The 19,875-nt window shown below is 42.1% G+C and overlaps 1 protein-coding gene across 3 annotated transcripts in view; it reads left to right on the top strand.

Moving 5' to 3' along the window:
- The window catches only part of ESYT3 (extended synaptotagmin 3), a 35,406-nt gene extending 15,916 nt beyond the window's left edge, over positions 1 to 19,490 (top strand). For 2 of the 3 annotated variants that reach the window (XM_040561164.1, XM_040561161.1), the window contains exons 5-23: positions 1,443 to 1,509; positions 2,136 to 2,225; positions 3,308 to 3,363; positions 5,432 to 5,552; positions 6,610 to 6,783; positions 7,353 to 7,435; positions 8,405 to 8,453; positions 9,090 to 9,179; positions 9,820 to 9,882; positions 9,980 to 10,048; positions 11,263 to 11,328; positions 12,105 to 12,191; positions 13,031 to 13,180; positions 13,725 to 14,167; positions 15,348 to 15,437; positions 16,027 to 16,158; positions 17,664 to 17,769; positions 18,357 to 18,406; positions 19,261 to 19,490. In XM_040561164.1, coding sequence (XP_040417098.1) covers positions 1,443 to 1,509; positions 2,136 to 2,225; positions 3,308 to 3,363; positions 5,432 to 5,552; positions 6,610 to 6,783; positions 7,353 to 7,435; positions 8,405 to 8,453; positions 9,090 to 9,179; positions 9,820 to 9,882; positions 9,980 to 10,048; positions 11,263 to 11,328; positions 12,105 to 12,191; positions 13,031 to 13,180; positions 13,725 to 14,167; positions 15,348 to 15,437; positions 16,027 to 16,158; positions 17,664 to 17,769; positions 18,357 to 18,406; positions 19,261 to 19,297 — 2,023 coding nt within the window. In that variant the 3' untranslated portion in view covers positions 19,298 to 19,490. Of the gene's footprint in view, positions 1 to 1,442; positions 1,510 to 2,135; positions 2,226 to 3,307; positions 3,364 to 5,431; positions 5,553 to 6,609; positions 6,784 to 7,352; positions 7,436 to 8,404; positions 8,454 to 9,089; positions 9,180 to 9,819; positions 9,883 to 9,979; positions 10,049 to 11,262; positions 11,329 to 12,104; positions 12,192 to 13,030; positions 13,181 to 13,724; positions 14,168 to 15,347; positions 15,438 to 16,026; positions 16,159 to 17,663; positions 17,770 to 18,356; positions 18,407 to 18,985; positions 19,180 to 19,260 lie in introns of those variants that run through there. The other variant, XM_040561163.1, reaches the window with a different exon arrangement.
- The last annotated feature ends 385 nt before the right edge of the window (positions 19,491 to 19,875 follow it).

Here is a 19,875-nt window from a genome sequence, read left to right as displayed (position 1 = left end):
GTAAATTGAAACACCACACTTATTATTTGTTGTGTTGAACACTGGCAATTAATCCTCTTCGCTTAATTAATGCAAATTGAGGGACTCATTTTGACTTCTCATTTAGATGTTTTATTGTGACAAACTTCTATTAGCGCTCAGTGTAATGAACTGTAAGATAATATCAAAATTGTGTAAATGTTAAAATAAGTGTGTTTAATTATCTGACTAGCTTATAAGGAAGATTGTGTTCAAGTTGGCATAGCCTATGAGGTTGGCTACTGGAAAAAAATGAGAATGCTCTAACATTAAAGGCTTTAATTTGAGCATTTTGAACTTCTTAGGTTCTGCTAAGCGGCTCTCTAAACAAAAATGCAGGAACTTTGCTTGCAGAAATGGAGACAAATTCACAGAGTTGCACATTCTTGGCAAGGTATTTTATGGTGGTGGGGGAATCTGTCTGTGCAAATGACAGTGTGAATTAACAGCAACTACTGCGCTATTTGCCCATATACCTGTGGTCAGAGCAGAAAAAAAAAAAAAAAGAATTGTCTTTTCCTTTCTCTGGGGGGTGAAAGTATGCACCCAGACAGCACACAGCACACTCACTGTGCTGCGGTACCTGCAGGGTGTTTGTGTCTGCACCCAAAAAGAGCTATTTCTCAGAGGACTGGAAGGGAACTTGCTAGCTCCCTTCAATTGTTTTCTGCCAGAGGCATCAACAAATCTGCTGGGTTCTGCTCCTAGGGGAGCGGCTATTGGTTTTTTGCATAAGGTGATGTTTGCACTTTAATAAAAGTCTAAGGTGGTTTCCAAATTGCTACAGTGCCGCACTTGGCATTCATTTTATTTAAGGTCTGATGTTCTCCATGGCAACTGACCAAGATCTCATCTTAAACCATAGTCTTTTAATTCAGCTTCAAGGAAACCAGGTTATTTTTAGCGATGTGTTTGTCCTTCAGATGGGCTTTTTGGCTGTGGCAGGGGTGAGCTATAACATCCAGGGCCCCGTCTGTGATGACAGTGTGGCTCTGCGTCAGCTCAGGAGTTGGGTCACCGGGTTGTAACCCAGCTGGGATCGGGTCTTTGACAGAGAGGGGAGCAAGAGGGCAATTGCCATGACTTTGAATTTCCAGTGAGCCAGTTGTTCCCCTCCTTGGGAGCAAGAGCAAGCTTGCCCCAGCCAACTGCCAGTCTTAAGAATGGGAAAGTAACCTAGAAAAATGTTGCTTTGACATTTTGTGGGTAATCAATATCCCAGCTGACTGCAGGGTTTCTGTTGTGAAGATCGTACTCTTGTTCAACGTGTGCTCAACTTTCCCTTTTCAGTTGCTTAAAAATTAACCTCTGCCTGTGATGTCAAGTTGCCAATCATGTAACTCATTTCCTTTATACTCTGTACAGGCCAAATTTGTTCATCAAACTATTGCAAACTGTGGAGTAACGTGAGAACTTTCTTTCAGTTATGCAGGAGACTGTGAGATTCACATGGACATATCGAAATTTAATCTTGGAGTGAAAGGCGTCCAGGTGCGTGCCGTGCTGATGTTCTTTTCAAGGCCACATGTGGCAGGAGGTAGTATGTCCCAGTGGACAGGTTAAGACTCTTGACTGGAAAACCAAAGACTAGTAGTCTTGGGACGAATGGCTTTATCTGTTTTGGCTGGGGAAATGGTGTCTTTCTTGGAAAGCACCTTAAAAAGTAATATTTAAGTTCTTAGTTTGACTCTTACACAGGTTCGTTGCTAGAGCATTGAACTCACAAGGGCCAGCTTCTGCCACTGGAGTTTGGAGAAATTGCGTGTTGGCAGAGAACTTCAAAAGAAACAATTCTGTTAGGGTGTTCATAAGCTGTTTTAGATTAGACCAACAACCTGTCCTTACAATACTGAAAGCTAATGGGCAGGTCGCAGAAGCACCAACGGGATGGCATTACATGGCAGTCAGGACTGTAGAGATTCCTTGAACTTAGGAAACCTTGCCCAGTCTCAATAGCAATAGTTTGAGAGAGGAGGAGGTTATTGTTAGTAAATTCTAAGTAAAATGATTTCAAGCAGGATTTTTAAAATTAGTTCCATCACTGAAAAGCTCAGTTTTGAAACCGTATCCTGAGAGTATCTTCAAACTTGATTCTCCTTGGTCTGTTGTATTTGCAGCTGTACGGGACGCTGCGAGTGATACTGGAACCTCTTCTAACAGAAGCCCCGTTCATCGGAGCGGTGACCTTGTTTTTTATGCAGAAACCGGTGAGTCGCTAGTGAACTGTACTCTGCAGCCTTCTTGATTCGAGGACTGTCTTAGGGCATGGGTCAGTCTTCAGCGAGCGACACAAGCTGTCCGTCGCTAGCAACCCGAACTGCATACCTGTGAATACCCAACAGTGTGGGTACTTGAACAGCAGATTCCTGGTTGCTAAATGCTCGTCTTAAACTCCAAGAGGATGGGAATGAATTTGCCCTACTCTCTTGCAGTAGCACCTATAGAATTATTTGCTTTGGTCTAAGAAGGGGAGGAATTTCTGATGTTGACAGCACAGCAGCCATTTCATAGGCCTTTGCTGGAAGGATCCTGGCAGATGTACTTAAAGTCTTCCCAGTCATGGATTTTAAATGAAGCCATCTTGGGAACCATTCAGTCGTGGCCATGCTTTGAAAGCTTGCCTATTTAAGGTCACAAGTGCTTTGTAGTTGAATTGTGGTTGAATAAAATATGATAAAACTTCTAGCCTTCTTTAAAAAAACAAAACAAAACAAAAAAACAGTTATAGCACACAACTCTGCTTGATTCTGGGTTATACTCTGCTTGAGGTCCTAGCTGTCATACACTTTTGATATTGAATGAGGTAGTTTTGAGTTTATATGTAGCAGCATTATGTAAACAGATGAAAAACTCCTTTGTTTATTATGTGAACAGAAATACAGATTCCAGTGGTGTTTGTAAATTTCCCTGCCTCAGGGCACAGGCCAACCCCTAAGTGAAAGGTGAGGAAACAACTTCACAGTCTAGGTAGAGCTGCCGGATTTACTGTGCATGACCCTGGGGCATCTGCCAAGGGGCATTGCTAGGGGCTGAGTGCTGTATTTTCCTGTGCTTGCAGGATAAGTCCCAGTGATACCTTAATTTCAGGTATGACAGGTAAAATAGATAAGGGAATTGCTATCAGCTGTTGATTTTAATGTATAAATACAGTCATTTGCTGGTGCAGGTTTGGCTTTCTTTAAATAGCCAACTTTGTTTCAGAAAGATTTGCTTCCTCTTTAAATTCAACATTTGTCCTGAGATACATTTTAATGGTCCTGTATCATTTCTCTCCCTGTCCTTGTTGTAGCACTTGGAAATCAACTGGGCAGGCATGAGCAACCTCCTGGATGTCCCAGGAATTAAGTAAGTGTCTGTTTTGTTTCACTTTATTCCTTTTTAAAAAAAACTTTGGGAACTGGGAAGGCTTTCTCCGGTAATCATCAAAGTTATTCTCAAGAGTGATGTGTAGAAGGAGTTACACTGATACTCGTGCCATTACATCTGGCTGTGGAGTTTGCAAACACTTGAGTAGGGTGCTCGTACATTATGTCAAAATTCCTTTTTCACTTCACTGCACCTGGGATTTAGGGTGGAATTAGACCACTGTAGTTTTGGGGATTTACTATGAACTGAAAAACAAGCCCTTCTGTTTCTCATGTGCTAGTTACTTATAAAGGTAGTTGAGCAGATCTAGGCAGTCTGTGCTTATGTTTACTTACCTTAAAGTGAAAAGAAAGGTTAAGTATCACAGGGTTGCAGTCCTCTGATGAACTGAAATCCAATCCGTGATAAAGAAAACTGCAACATATTCAAAAGAAGAAATATTCTTCTAGTTCTGTGTAATCCGTTCATCCATTAGGTTCTTCAGAAAACCTAGCTGCTCCCCAGTGCCTCTTGGGTTGATCTTGTACATAAAACTTGCAGGATGAAAATCTCATTGCTTTTCACTGCTGTAAGTTTCAATCTGCTCCTCCAGGCTGGAGATTGACATTTTCATTTTTTTCTCAGTGTAATGAGAAAATTCTGTCACACGAGAACAAAATACACATTGGTTACTCAGCCGTTGCCTTTCTCCCTTTAAAATGAACTCAGACACCACTGCTCCCCTCCCTTCCACTGCAGCTCATGCTTTGCAGATACATAGGAAATGGCTGGCTACTTTAGGTGTCAGTTTATGCAGTAAAGGGCCTCTGAAGACCTTTGATGTCAAGTGAGAGGAAGCTTTCTTTTTTTTGGTTTTGTTTTTTACTTAATTTGAGACCTGAAGTTTGCCCTGAGAGCTCCAGTTTTTATCAGACAAATTAATCTGTTCTTTTCTGATGCAGCTTTCCTTAATCCTTGCAGGGAGAAGGTATGTAGGTGTTCCAGCCTACAACCTCTCATATAATTAAGTGCAAATTTGGTGTCCTAAATGCTCACTCTCTGGTTCTCTCACAGGGATTTGAACATAGAAACCTTTGCTTGTTCATCAACACAGCACATGAAAGCCATGAGCAAATCATGTGTGCTGCGAACAGGCTGAAATACAGGTTGAGTAAGAGCTCTCCTTTTCTTTATTCGCCTACTTAAGAGAGTAAAGATACTGGATGCAGATATCTGTCCTCATGTGCAAGCTGCGTGTAGCTGAGTATACCGTAAGACTGAAGAGAAGGGACAGTTTGTGACATTCCTGCAGAGGAATTTGTCAGGAAAGCCAATAGTTTGAACAAGGGTTTTCAGACTCCTGGTTTGACAATGGGAGTAGGAGATTTACAAAAATTCCTTCTTTGTGAATCGGTCTTCATCCACGAACTGTGACAATTTCATTGCATGGCCTTTCCCTGAGAAATGCCTTATAAGCACTAGATTTACCAAGAGGATGAAAAAATTCCTGGTGTTTGGTGTGCTCAGGTCTCTCTCTTAATATTGTCTGCTGCTCATTCTGAGTTGTAGTAGCACGCTGAAATCCTCTCATTAATCACCCAGAGAATATTGGAGGTCTGTGATAGCCATACACTTCTTGCACAGGAAAAACGGATCAAATTAGTTTTCCCTGCCAAACAAACATGGCAATTCCAAATAAAAGATTTAAAACTGGAAAGCTAAAAATGAGTCAGTGTTAGATTGGACTGGAAAGTCTGTGCTCATCTTCTGCTCTGCAGCAGCTCAGTTGGACTGGAATTATTGTTAGGAGATGGCTGAGCTTTCCACAATGATGCACATCAGTCCTTGGTTATCAGTTCTGGTGTTAAACCATTGTCTCCTGTCCTTTTGGTCTAAGCTATATGTCACAAGCCCGAGTTTCTTCCCCGACTCTTTGGGGGAAGGTGGTTTGTGTTGCTCATTTTGCAGTGCCTCCTGTTTCTTGTGCTGTGCCTTGTTCTTTCATTCTAACTGAAATGGTGATTTGATTGTAGAGATTGAGGTTGTTTGTTTTTTTTCTCACCTGCAGTGTAATGTCAGACTCGCTGATTCAAGATTACATTGCTTCACGGCTGGTTCTACCAAACAGGATCACGGTGCCTCTGAAGAAGAACATGAACATTGCCCAACTGAGGTTCCCTATCCCACGCGTGAGGGTTTTTTGGTTTTGTTTTTTTTTCAGTGAGGATGTTGTTCTACTGAGTGTGCATTTGCTGCAATGCAGATGCACGCAAACTTAGTGTGTTGGGTTCCTGCACATCCATTTCTCATCAGCTGTGTCAGCCTGGATTGTAGGCTTTTTGTAGGCAATATTTCAAGAATACAAAAGCAAATATTGGGTAGTTCTTAATTCGGGGGGGGTGCAGGGGGGGCACTTACCTCCCTGTATATGGCATAAGAAGTCCGTTTAGACACAGATGTTTACCAATTTAAGCCGTTAGTCTCATTTGAGAATACCACAGGTCTTCAATTAGAGAAAGTAAATTCATGAGCACTAAGTGTCAGGCTACTTAATGTCTTTACTAATGCAGTGAAGGGGTGTAAATGGGAAGCTCAGAGTATGACATCTCTTCGTTAAAGAAAAAAAGTTCTGAAAAACAAATCAACCCAAACCAACCCCAACCTCCTAAATGTTTGATGCATCTGGATCTCTGGTCTCCTTCTGTCAAATACCTAATGTATTCATGAATGAGAGTAATGATAAATGAATGACGAAGGGCTGCTTCCTACTGAAGACTTGCATCACCAAATTGAAGTTGAATGGCCACTCCACAACAAAATAAGAATCTGTCAATGAATACTTGGTTCCTCCTTCAGTCAGTATGAATTGATCTTGACCCTACACTCAATTTAACTGCAGTTTATGATCCTGTGTGTGTGTATATATATATATGTATGTTTCTGATTTTAAAATAAGTTGAAGGCTATTTCCTACCCAACTGTCTAGATTGGATTGTGTATCTGTTTAAGGTTTTTTCTAGGTAAATGATGAGAAAAGTGATTGTTTTATCACAGCTGTCATTTGAAATGCCTCAAAATATATTTCTTTGCAAACCTGTCATGCTGACTACCCTTGTTGCCTGAAATAACTAGTTTTAGGAGGTAGCATATTATAATTATCCAAAGATCACATTTTCACAACCAATTTCATCTCTTTTTTTTTTTTTTTTTTTTTTTTTTTTTTTTTTTTTTTTTTTTACTATCCAGGGAGTAATAAGGGTTCATCTGCTAGAAGCTGAAAACCTTGTGCAGAAAGACAATTTTCTTGGTGCAATCAGGGGGAAATCTGACCCATATGCTCTTCTTCGAGTTGGCGTGGTGCAGTATCGAAGCAAGACGGTTTCCCGAGATCTTAATCCCGTTTGGAATGAGACATTTGAGGTACTGAATCTTTTCATCTTTCCATCTATAGGATGCACAGCTGTTTACATCCTTGTGTTTGGAGGGCCTACTCTTAGCTGACTGCACTGGAGCAAGTGGAATTCCTGGTTCCTTGATTGATGAGGCATTTCTGTCTACTAAACAAATCAAATCTAAATTGCAAACCTGAAATGGCATTCAGGTTGATCTGATTTACATATGTGGGTTTTTGGAGGACGCGCAAAGCATTGCTTTAAATATCAATCAGTGCAGCAGTCTGATTGTGCGACTGTATTCTGCTCTAGCATTGGTATTCTTTGTGTATAGGATGTCTTTAGCTCTTCTTGTGAACAATACTTATTAGGGATATCAGTTTGACAGGTTTAACTTTTAATTCAAAACCAAGCAAACTGGCTTTAAAATATTTTCATCTATAATCAGTTGTATTTGTTACAAGATGAGGCACAAAACGGCAGGGAATGTCCTTAATGTGTTATGCAGCTGTAAAGTGTCATGTTCTTATCCACAGCCTGAGTAGTGAACCCGTGTGAGTGCTTTTTATTTTTAATCAATACATCTTTCTCCTCCAGTTTGTTGTTCATGAATTGCCTGGTCAGGACTTAGAAGTTGAATTATATGATGAAGATCCAGATAAAGATGACTTCATGGGGAGGTAAGTCAATGAGACTTTCTTTTTATTGCTCTTCAAAAGAATCTACTGTTCTGAAAAGTCTGCTCAATAGATTTGAGAAAACGGTTCTGGAGGTTAGATCTTTTCTCTTCTGTATTTTCAGTCCTAATAAGTGCAGTCTAACTGGAATGTTTTCTCATTCTTCTAATAAGGTCTTGTTGCTGTTTTGTAATGGAGAAATATCCTTATAGTGATATGCAACATCCATTTTTCATGCAGAAATTGCAAAGGATCTGAAATGACTGGTGGCCAGAAAACAGCACTCTTCATATCAGATGACAGATAAGAAAGGGGCACTTATTCATAAGTCGAGGATTTCTCAAGTGGGACAGCATCACTGATGTTCTCAATAATAGCACTTAGGGGTAGAGATGGTCATGATCACGTCCGGACAGAGCATGTCAGATCTTGCTTCTTAGGACCAGTTATCTTCATATTTGTTTGATTTAAAAGAAAGAAAGAAAGAAAGAAACAAAACAATCCAGTCCTTGCTCAGATCCAGTGATCTCTGAAACAGAACACCCAGATTGTTCATACAGGAAGTTTGAATTTGAAGGAAGCTATTCCCTTTGCCCAAATATTGTCATCAAGTTATTAGTTCCTAGTGCAACTAGCTTTGAATGAGTTAGAGAATGGGCCCTGACTCCTGCAGGGAATCTTAACCACCATTAGAGGTGGCGGTTACTACACTACTTAAGATTTGTTTAGAATATATTTCAGTTTTGATAGCATTTCAAGAGGGAGAAGGTACTGTGTGTAGAAGTATCTGTTCCACCACACATGCACACAGGTAATATCTAGAAGTTGCTGTTTGGAACATCATGAGGGCTTTTTTCTTGGTAGCCATGGTTTCTGTTTTGTTTTTTTTTTTTTCCTTTCCCCTTTGTCCACTAATCAGCAACACACCGTATGTGTAAACATATGCTGAAATGTTTGCTTTGTGTCTTCCAGCTTGCTTATAAGCCTTGTGGATATAATGAATGACAGAACTGTTGATGAGGTAAAGATCGCAGCTTATTTTTAAATGTGGTTGTGGTGCATGTTTATATGTACTCATTCATGTTCTCCATATGCTACTACGTTGTTTCTGTGTGCTTGAAGCTTCCTTGCACACTTTCACTGTGATATTTTCTTTTTGTGAAGTTCTCTTTGCTCAGAAAACTTGAAGTAGCCATCACAATAATTTTTACAATCAGGCTGGCAACCTCAGATAGCCCTGAGGTTATGCTGAGCCAGCAGTGGGTTGATATCACGTATGCTGTGTGTACCAAATATTTCTTCAAGGCTACAGATAAAGTTTGTGAAGCAGTCTGATTGCTGAGGGAAGAAATAATCTGATTGTACTGTGGTTCATCCTGCATCCCAACACTGCGAACAATGCCAGAGTGCCTGTCTGATGCTGCTGCTGGTTGCAGATATCCATGTGCACTGCATGTGTGTCGGTATCTTACTTTCAGCATTTCTGGCTTGTGTTCCCAAGTAGATGGCCATGCTACAATCTAAGTCTCAAAAATTCAAGTTAAGAAGCTCAAAGTACAATTTGTATTGTCTACTGTACTTAAGTCCCAGCGTCTGCAACATGTACAAATTATTCTGCCTCACAGTTCTTAAGTTACGCTTTGTTGTCTCCATTTAGTGGTTTCCCTTGAGTAAGACAACAAGTGGGCACTTGCATTTAAAGCTGGAGTGGCTTTCACTAGTAAATGACCAAGAAAAGCTACATGAGGTGAGTATACTTGCTTAAAGGATTCAGGTACTTTGATCCCTGTCCAGTGATCAGTAAAGGAGCATGTAAAATTAGGATCCCCGGCAGACTCATGGGAGTTTATTTTTGTCTGACAAAGTTTTGATGTATTTTTTTTTCCTGTTTCTCCCGGAGAGGAAGGGTGTTTGCTTGCCCCACATGCCTTGGTAATACAGGAGCCACTAAAATCTGGCAGATCTTTTTACTTAAATCAACAAAACTTTGTTCGGCCAACTGCAAAGTGGCCTCTCATTGTTCCTTTCTTTGACCATTTTTCTCTTTCCTCTTCATCTGTGATATGTGCGGGAACCCCAGTGTCTGTATACCTGTACTAGTCATAGACAAATAGCCAGCACCAGGGAATCCGACCAGTTCTGCACTAAATAGGTTGAAGGGCATTAGAGCGAGCAAATGGCAGAGACTTATGCCTTTTCTTACTGGTCTGCTTGAAACCATCATGCTGTAGGGTATTGGTTCCTCTAAATTGCACGTTTAAGGAGAAAGGTGAAGAGCTGCTTAGCTTAGGGAAACTCTGAATTTGTCTTGTGTGCTGTATGTTGTCCTTGGTGAGTGATCATGCCTACCTTGTTTTTGTTTTGTTTTATTTTCGTGGCCTTCACAGGATAAGAAGGGTCTGTCTACAGCAATTCTGATAGTCTACTTGGACAGTGCTTTCAACCTTCCAGTAAGTACGAACAACACGCGGACAGCCTTCACTCCTAACCCTTTTTTTTCTAAAGCCCACCAATTAATGGTTTTTAAACTCTCTTTTACTAATTCAGAAAAACCACTTTGAGTATTCGAATGGTGAATGTGGAGCAAAGAAGATCAAAAATAACAAGTACCTCAAGGTAAAATTTCGTATTCTTCCCCCATGCCTGCAAAAACACCTTCTGGTTTATGCTGTATCATAGCAACTGAAAGTAGCTGTTGCTAAAACGAAGTGATTTCTCCACTGTCAAAATCTGTGACCGCTGGTTCAAGACAGTGATTGAAAGCCCCCGTCCCCAGTGCAAGCCTAGGAGGTCCAAGGAGGGATGCAGCACAGAAATATTTGATTGTGTGGGGGGGTCGCCTTTATTTTATGCTTTGGAGAGTAAGAGGCTCCAAACGTCAGAGCAAGTCACGCTGTCCTTCCTGCTCCTGCAGGGCTCTTCCAGCTGGAGCTTGTCCCACTGGGAGCGGAGGGCTGTGCTTGTTCGTGGCACCCTTCCTGTCCGTTGGAGACCTGACCGCCAGATTCTTTCCCCCTGATTTTTAATTCAGAAATAACACTGTTGTTCATGCTTCCTCTCCCTTTGCTTATGGTTACGTTTTACACCTCAAATACTGGATTTTACTGCCGTGATGCAAATTGTGGATGTAGGAAAGAATGTCTTTCACCCTGTTCTCTTAACAGGCTACGCACAGTCACGGCTCTGAGCAGTGGGTAAAGCTTGCCTGTCTTCAATGAGAAGCTCCCCTCCTAAATGTGATCTTTACAATTTAGATGAGTTACCAGCACTGTTACACCACACACATGACATTCAATAATCCTTAATTCTGGACTTCACTGTATGCACTTTTCTTGTTTTCTCAAGACCAACTCCTCAGCGTTAACATCTGTAACATTAGTGCAAAGGGGCACAGTACGAGGGGTTCAGTATTACTACTTCTGAAAAGGAGTTGTTACTTGGTACCAAAGGCTCATTTGTAGCTGCTTTATGGCATGTTCTGAGCCTAGGAAACCAATTCTGAGAGTCCTATTTCACCAGGGAATGATGAAGACTCCCCCACGGTGTATTCAACACTTTTTGCTATCTGTTTCCTCACAGCTTCTGCCAAATATTTACTTATTGAGAGCTAAACATGTAGAGCTTTAGCTTAAGTGTGAGCTTTTGATGCTAGAGGGTAAGACTGTGTTGTGTTACGGCTGGAGTCTGTCCTGCATGCTGCACTCTTCAGATGTCTGTCATCTGAAAACTATTGCCAGCTTTCCAGCAATGTATTTCAAGTAAGAGTAGTGGTTTGATTTTGCTTCTTGTAAACTATTAATCGTTTTTTTTTTCTTTGTATTATATGACAGAAGACAGAAACAGAACCTTCCTCCTTTGTCCTGCTCACAGTAGGAAGCAAGACTCATAAAAGCAAGGTGAGGTTGTTTGACTCTTCTGCTTGCTTTACATACCACCTATTTTGTGGGTGACCACCTCCAAGTAGCCCCTAGAAGGGGACAGGACCACTCTAGCTGTGTGAACAGCTGAGGTTATGGTGATGACTGCAGAGGCCAGGAGGCGGGGACCAACCAGCATGGGGAAGCACAGACTTCAGCTTTCCTTTTCCCTTGCTGCCAGTACCTGTCACCTGGCAGAAGGAACTGTTTTATGAAGCAGCCTCAGAAGGAGCCCCCTGGGTGGTTTCTGTGCTCTTTCATCCTTTAAGTGGATGGCACTGAAGCTGTCCCCTCCCACTCTTCCCACAAGCTCTACACCCCTCAAACTGCCCCTCTAGCTTTCTTACCCTTCCCTGCCAGCTTGCTGCAGTTTTGGGAGCTGGCTCTGGGCGTCTGCGGGCTGGAAGCTGACTCTCTGGGCGGAGAGGTGGGAGGAAGGGAGCAGTGCCTTGCTGCAGGTGGGGCAGGCTGCTGGTCCAGGCAACACCGGTTGGGGCCAACTGCAGCTCGCCTGACTCGTTCGTCAGCGTTTCCACACCTCACAGAGCTTGTCCTGGTTTTGCCAGAGACTTTGCTTGTGCACACTTCTGACCTGGAAATTTCACTCTCTTTTTACAGCTTGGGTATAGCATCGCTGAATAAAACAGGAAGGTCACTGTGACCCTCTCTGGTTACAGTATTCCCTCTCTGTGTCACAGTATTCTTTGCTGCTTAAAGAATAAGCTAATACAAATGCCACAATCTTCTTGTTGCAGACCTGCAATTTCAGCAAAGATCCCACGTGGGGCCAGGCTTTCACCTTCTTTGTCCACAGTGCCGATTCCCAGTCGCTGCATGTTGAGGTAAGAGAAAAGCCTTTCCTTTGGAAAGCCAGCGTACATTCACAGGAAGACACCTCCTTCATAGTGGATGTGATCTCAATGCAGGTTGTATCCGTCTGCATGTACAGGGGTCCTCTGACTTAAAAAGTGGAAGGAGCACCTGTTTCTGCACAGGCAGCTCTCTGTTAGGTGATGCTGTTATCTACCTTTGCTCTAGGATCATATAATATTTAATATCTTGGTGCAAAACATGGGACGTTTGTGGCTGAAAATTGCAAAGGAGGTTTTAGACAGATCTGCATGCAGTAAGGCTGTGAATATTTTGCTGTCGGAAATCAGAGTGCTCATAATCCTCAGCCAGAGGGTCTCTCTTCACCTTGGTATTTAGGCTCCTTATGAAGTCCTGTATCTCACTGCCTTACATTAAAACCACAGCCAGTTCTGTGGCTGTTCTCTGGGCTGCAGGAGTGGATTTAAACTTAGAAGGCATATTGAGGCTAGAAAGGCTAAACTATTACTATAAAAAATAAAAATAAAATAATTGTGAGGGTGTAGATCAGTTGTCATCCTAGCTGCCTAGGACATTTTCTGCAGGGCAAGTAAGGAAATTCAAGTAAATTCTAGGGCCTATATTTTCTGCTAGGGCAGTTTCTTCTCTGTGTAGTTAGAGATGGGATTTTTACTTCAAACATAGTAATTTGTTATACTTCTGAAATATTGGCGTCACCTATTCAGAAGTAACTACTCTTGATAATATGTCCTGAAGTAAATTAGCTTATTTTGGTCTGTCTGAAATACCTTCTTTGCTGTTCCCAGCTTTCCAGCTTGTCTTTTAATAAAAACAACTTTTTTTTTCCTAGATTAAAGACAAGGATCGGGATAGTGCCCTGGGAACTTCAGTGGTATGTCTCTCCCACTTACTTAAGGACCCAAACATGACTCTGGATCAGAGATTTCAGCTGGATCATTCCAGCTCAGACAGCTTCATTAAGATGAAACTTGTGTTGCGGGTGAGTTGTTCTTTGCCATATTCACCTGACTTCCCCAGTGGAAGTTTCCAATTCTAACCAGGCAAAAGAGATAAAACGTGGGAGAGGAGAAATGCAGCCTTGCTTCACAGATGAGTAGAAGGTAGAAGTGTGACAAGGTCCTTAACTGCAGTTAAAAGTGCACGTTGGAGCTGAGAGCTCTCCCCTGAGGCTTCCTAAAACTTAGTGCAGTGGCATTGCCAAAAGCCTTTTCATGATGTTAAAGAGTGGGGCTGAGAAAATCTAAGCTGGGAAATCAAACCAGCAAGGTTGTGAGAAACACTAATGCTTGGGAATTGTTTTCTCACGGTGTTCTGGATCGGTGTTCAGACACTTAAATATATACACAGGAGGAAAAGGGAACACAGTGCCATAGCTAGTCCCATAGGCCTCCTTCATCTCCAATGGCATTTCCTGCTTTTTAAGACCAGTAGTGTTGTGGTGAAATTTCATCCTAGGTGGTAATGCTGGTGTGAACACCAGTGTTTTGGGAGCAGTGCTCATTTCTCTCCCTCATGATTTTTAGGCCTTGAATGTTGAGGAACCCGATCCACAGAGCGTCAAGGCTGGTGGCAATGCCTCGAAGCAAGGTCCTGTGCATGTCACGGAGAAGGGTGGAAACCAGCAGAAGTTTGTCTCGCCACCAAAACCAGAAGTCTCAAAAGTACCTCCTGTGAGCAAAGACACTGCCGTGCTTGAGTCCCTGCCAAAAAAGGACAGCAGTGAAAACCTGGACACAAATGACAGTTCAGCAGTGCCTGTAGCAAGTGAAACTATTGCTGACCTTAATGAGACGGAGAGCGAGCAAAAGCCCGAGCATCACCTGTCGTCAGCACTGCATACCAGAGCAGTGGTAGTGCCTACGTTGCCGATTGTGGAGGAACTGAGGCTTGCACCCAGCGTTACTTCCCTGGGTTCTCTGCCTTCTTCTTGCTTTGAACTAAGTAGCAGCAATCTGGACCTTCATAAGTAGGTGGTTCTCCCAGCTGAACTGTTCTTCTCTTGAGAAGGTTTCGTTTTTATAGGTTGCTGTTGCATAAGTTGAGTTCGAGTCATTTGGAGTCTTGAGTCTCAAATCACTTTACAAAGAACTGGCCTAAGTCAACCGCAAACAATTACAGGGGTGCTGTCAGATCGAGTGTAAAGTGCATGTGTGTCCTTCTCTGGCTGTCCTAAGGGGTGCTGCATGTGTTGGTCTTGTACTGTTTAAGTGGCTCTCATACAGAATATCCTAGGTCCCATAACACTCGTGGGTTTAATACCGAAGATGCCTTTCAACAGGAGATTGGGAGTCTGCGTTGTCCCACTGCTGTACAAACAGAAACTTGTGATAAGCATATTTGGCTGCTTCAAGTTTTGGATGCTTAAGGTTTTGAGACTCTCATGATGCTGTGAAGAAACTTATCCTAGAAAAATTTGCTTGTGTGTGCCCTTCCTGTAGTGTTAAGTATCAGGCTGTGGGTATTCTGCTCTGCAAAGGGGGGGTGGAGAGCTGGGTCTGTCCCTCCAAGGGTGCAGACTGGAGCTAGTAGAATTCTTAATGAATAGAAGCAGCAAGGAAGGTCTGTCTCAATTAAGAGAGCATCAGAGTTATCAGCTTGAACATCAAACCCAGCTACAGCTGTTCAATTTAATACTTGTATACCGGCATATAAGTGAGGTCCCGTTCAGAGCTAGAGAATAAGACATTGTTAGAACATTTTAAAACAATGTCTTGGATTTGAAACCACTTTGGTAACATGCAGATTGAGATGTAAAAAGGGTCCCATTTTACATAAACAAGCATCCTTGAAGGAGTTGTGTACAAAGAATGTACAAAACACATGCTGGTCTGTACTTCATTGCTCCATCTACAACAGGCCAATTAGGTGTTTTCTTGGCTATATATGCTTTGGGTCTTAGGGCAGGTATCAGAAGTCAGGCTGGGCAGCGCTGGCACTAACAAGAGTGTTGTTTCTGGGGTCCAGCTGCTTTCTAGAAAGTAAACCGTAAGATGCCAGGAAGAGGAACAGTGCCCTGAAAGTTGCTTCTAGTGAAAAACGCATCACCAGCTTCTGGAGCTCATGTACTGTTTCGTGCTGCTAGGTCTGTGCATCTGGTCTGTTAAATAGCTGTGTTTAAAAGCTTTTCCTGTGCAACTGTCTTACAGCGGGACTGAAATGCCTCTGGGAGAGATTCAGCTCACGGTGCGTTACGCTTCAATACGGCAGAGTCTCGTTGTGCTGGTGAATGGCTGCAGGTAAAGCCGGCAATTGCTCGCCTCTATCTGTAAAGGGAAGGGGAAGGGCTCCCTGAGCTTGCGTCAGGCGTTCAGCAAAGCTGGAGCAGAACCGTGCGGAGCATAAGCTGCCCAGCCGAGATGCCTGGCCGTAGGCTGACCTCAATCTGCACAGCCTCCCTAAGCACAGGCAGGTGGAAGCCACCGGCTCTGGTCAGTGTCAGCAGCGGGTCTGTGACGGCAGCCAGCCAGTTGTGCTTGCTGCAGCAGGGATGCTGTAACTTTGGTCCAAAACTTCCTCTGAACACCGACAACTGACGCATGTCCTGGGATGTCTGAAGGAGGCGTTGTGACAAGGATTGTTGTCTGTGACTGAATTTGCAAGTGTTAATTTAGGAACCCTGTAATTGGCCACGCATTCAGTAGTGAATTTTTTTTTTTTTTGAGCTTCACATCCTTAAGGCTTTAATCTCTTTGTTTCAACTCCAAAGATAAATGCTGTTGGCCCATGAATCCAGGAAGGGTGGCTCTGATTCTAAGAGAGACAAGGAATTAAAACATACCTGGGGAGAAGGTGTCTTGCTTGTGAACACTGTATTTCTTTTAACAGAAACTTAGTACCCAATTCCAATCGTGGGGTAGATCCCTATGTCCGAATATACCTGCTTCCAGATAGAAGATGGACGAGCAGGAAGAAGACTTCCGTTAAGAAAAAAACTCTGAACCCCCAATATGATGAAAAGTAAGACAATGTTAATCATGATTGCAGCTGAAATAGTTACTATCTCTGTATAAAAAGGAAGGGCTCTCAGAAGGTACGCACCTGGTGCACCTGAACAATTATATCATGAATATTTGCAGGTCTTTGGAAAAAATGGCACTTTAACTGTGATTTGCAAGTCCTTGGGGCTGGCTTTGCTCCACGTACAGTATTGTCCCATCCTCCCACCCCCTTCCCTAATCCTAGCAGATGCAGGCTGCTCTTGCTTCTTTCCTCACAGACACTCCCCTAACCATGCCCTGTCGCTGCAGAGACAGTTCGAAGTGCTGGTGGAAGCAAGATAAAACGTTGCCACCTCTTTGCCAGTTGCCACATCCACAGCGCTGCCCCGGTAAAGGAATGTGTTTTGTACAAAGCCAGTCACAGTAGAGCTGGTCTGAGAAGCGGTGTTAGTCCAGTATTTAGATAAAGGTACAAATAATTCGTGAAAATACACGAATATTGGGTGATCCTGGATAATTAACTTTTTGTTTCATTGTTAGGTCCTTTCTGTGCGTGTCTGTAGGTCAGAAATGGAGAAAAAAACTTTAAAACGTTTCCTATTAGCACTCCAAACACTAGTTACTCCAGTTGTGGGGTTTGCTTCAGCCTGTCCTCGTGAGCTTCCCTGGCAGGTACTCCACTTAGTGCCAGCGCAGCTGTTGGGAGCAGCACCCTTCTCATCCCCCGTTGGCATGTCCTGCACATCCTCAATTACCTATAATAGGTTGAGCAAGACTTAGCTCCAAAACACATTACCTGTTTTACAACTCTGACTTGAGGAAAAACTATTCGGGTGGGCAGAACCTGAACGATTTAGCATGGACAAAATTGACCTGACATTTGCTGGTGTGTGCCAGAGCCGTGAGTCAGCACCATTAAGAATTTAATTGCCACAGGTTTCTTTCTTTGTCTTCTCTTAATGTGGTATAAACCTACTTTGTAAACTTGGGGGGGGTGGCTCAGCTATTTCCTCTGAGTAATAAAGGTTGCATGGAAAATATGCTGATCTTCCACGAAGGGGAAAACTGATTGGAAATGGCGTTTCATTATGGACGCACGTTTTCCTTCATCCCACTGGCACGGTGAACAGTCTGACCAGCAGAGTGTCATAGTCTTTTGTAAGGCTTGGAAGAAATATATATATATATATATATATATATATATATTTGTTTACAGTATTAATAAAACTAACTATAGAATTACCTTTTCTGTTCCGTGGAGAGTAACCTGTGTTCGCATGTGGATTGCAGTCAGCCCTTCGAAATTGTGCTAAAATATGCTGTGGTTGGGCAACAATGTTCTCAAGGCTTACAACTGGGCTGTAACGCCTTCTCAAACTTTGGGTGTGATTCGCTTCCTGTAAAGGTCATTGTCTGAAGCTACGGTCCTTCTCTGTTGGAATTGCTGTGTTTTGGCCACTGATGCCTACAGGATTTCAAGTTTTGACTTAAAACTTTTCTTTTCTTTCCAAATTTTTCTTTTAGGTTTGAATTTTTTGAATCTTTGGAAGATGTCAAGAAAAGGACACTAGACGTTGCAGTGAAAAACAGCAGGCCATTCATTTCACAAGAAAAAAAGGAGTTGGGGAAGGTAAGATTAAACCAGTGGCATGGCTTGTTTACGAGTTGAAGAGTTTGAGACGTTCCTGTAATCCTGAACTGCAGAACTAGCAACTTGGAAACAACTTCCTGCCAAATTTTTCTCTGATATCAGGCCATATCCCTGTGGAAGCTGACGTGGTTTCATGTGATTGATCTGCCACCCTGCTTCCTTTGGGAGTGCTCCTGAAATAAAAATGCATTTCCTGGGATCCCCTGCTGCCTGCCTGGGGAATAGCTCCAGTAGTTCAAACATGAAGCTGAGAAAGACGAGATTAAAACAGAGAAGTTGCCAACACTACTTGAAGTTTTCTGTGAACAGCTTTGCTTCTGTGAACAGTAACTGTGAATCCTGTCTTCAGCGATAGATCCATTTCAAAAAATGCTATTAAGAAACTGAGCTTTAGAGCTGAGGCTGGCTGATGCCTGTGTCTTGGGAATGCAGGAAGCTCGTCTCCCTTGAGCCTGGGCTGCAGCCCTAGACCTTTAAAGTGGAACTGACTTGGAGTGCTAGATTAGCTAACCAACTTGTATTAAATAAATATATACATAAAATTTTTTAAAAAATGTTTTTTAAAGGTGCGGATTGACTTGTCACAGGAGGACTTAATCAAAGGGTTTGCACAATGGTAAGTTTGTTTCAACTTCACACTTTATGCCCTCACTAATGGCTTTGCTCAGACTTGGTGTGGTGTTGTTGGGGTGGTGGTAGAAGGGCTGTGCGTTTTGGTGAGCAACAATTGTAGCTTACCTGCAAATGCAGGACTAACTTGAACTAATCTGATAGTTTTATCTAAAGTTTACGTTAAGCTGGTTAGCAGCGTGATCCCTACCCTGTGAAACGGTTTTAATAAGAGGCCTATATGTCAATTATTCTCAGAGTCTTCAGCATATTTTAAATTACATAAAAGCCACTGGGATACATAAGAATTACGTTTATTAAAGTAAACCTGCAACAAATAACTTGGATAAAGATCTTAACTAAATTAACACTCTGATCAGCAATATATATGTATGATAAAATGTTAATTACAAAGCACTTATATAAACTGTTTTAATAAGCCACTTACAGTTCTGCTTGTATGGTCATTGTGGTTCAGACATCAACCCTAAGTATTGGTCTGAGGCAAAGATTGAGAACCAGTGCTTCTTCCTTCTAAGTCTCTAGTTAATACCAGCCGCACTTCCTCCTTTATCCATCAGTGAAGGAGACCAAGGAATGCGGTGTGTGTAGTCTAGGAGCTTGCCACTAGTGTGGGCAGCAGCATAGGAAAACCAAGTTCCCCATGCCCAGCTTGTGTGCGTCTCACGGAAGCGTATGGCAATAGGAGAAAACTGACTCATCCAATGTTCCCAGTAAAGAGCTGAAGTTTGAGGCTATCTCTGAAGCCTCCTCCACCATGCTGCCTATGAAGTGCAAGCAATAAAACATTGCCACTTAAAGTCAAAGCCTTAAACTGCTTGCTTATTGTATGTTTTGCAGGTATGAGCTGACAAGAAGTAGACGCAAGAAAAATTGATTTCTTCTCATGTACATAAGTTACTAATTTTTAAAATTTATATTGACTGTATATATCTATTTTGTAATTAAAGTGTTTTAAAACAGTCACTGCAAACTTGAAGCCAGCTGCTGCTTAGGACATGTAAATTTAATGATCCTACTCAGAGACTAGTTCTTCGTGATGTAAAAAAAAAAAAAAGTAGTGGAAATTACTTCTCTCTAAATAACAAATCATTTATAGTTGCTGTTTCTGGTATATCTCCCCCAAAGAACTAGTAAATATGAATATGCTCTTAAGGAAGCGTTGTACCTAGAGAAGATTGCCAGCTATCTGCGATTACTTTGTTCACAGCTTCATTTCCACAAGAGCCTATTCATGTTGTTTTAACAATATCTGAAAGCATTATACTTTTAAAAGAATAAATTTTTAAACAGCATCCTTCATCTGACCCATTCAAATAAACTGTTTAAGACTATAAGAAGTTGTTTTTGAGAAACTAAAAAATTGATATTCTACTTCTGAAAAGTATCTTATGCAAAACCACAGCCACAACCTGCTATGAGCTTCCAAAAGCAGGGAGATTAGTTTTCCAAGAT

This window comes from Cygnus olor, chromosome 6 (assembly GCF_009769625.2).
Source record: "Cygnus olor isolate bCygOlo1 chromosome 6, bCygOlo1.pri.v2, whole genome shotgun sequence".
Lineage (NCBI taxonomy): Eukaryota > Metazoa > Chordata > Aves > Anseriformes > Anatidae > Cygnus > Cygnus olor.
This window is presented reverse-complemented; position numbering and strand designations above follow the sequence as displayed.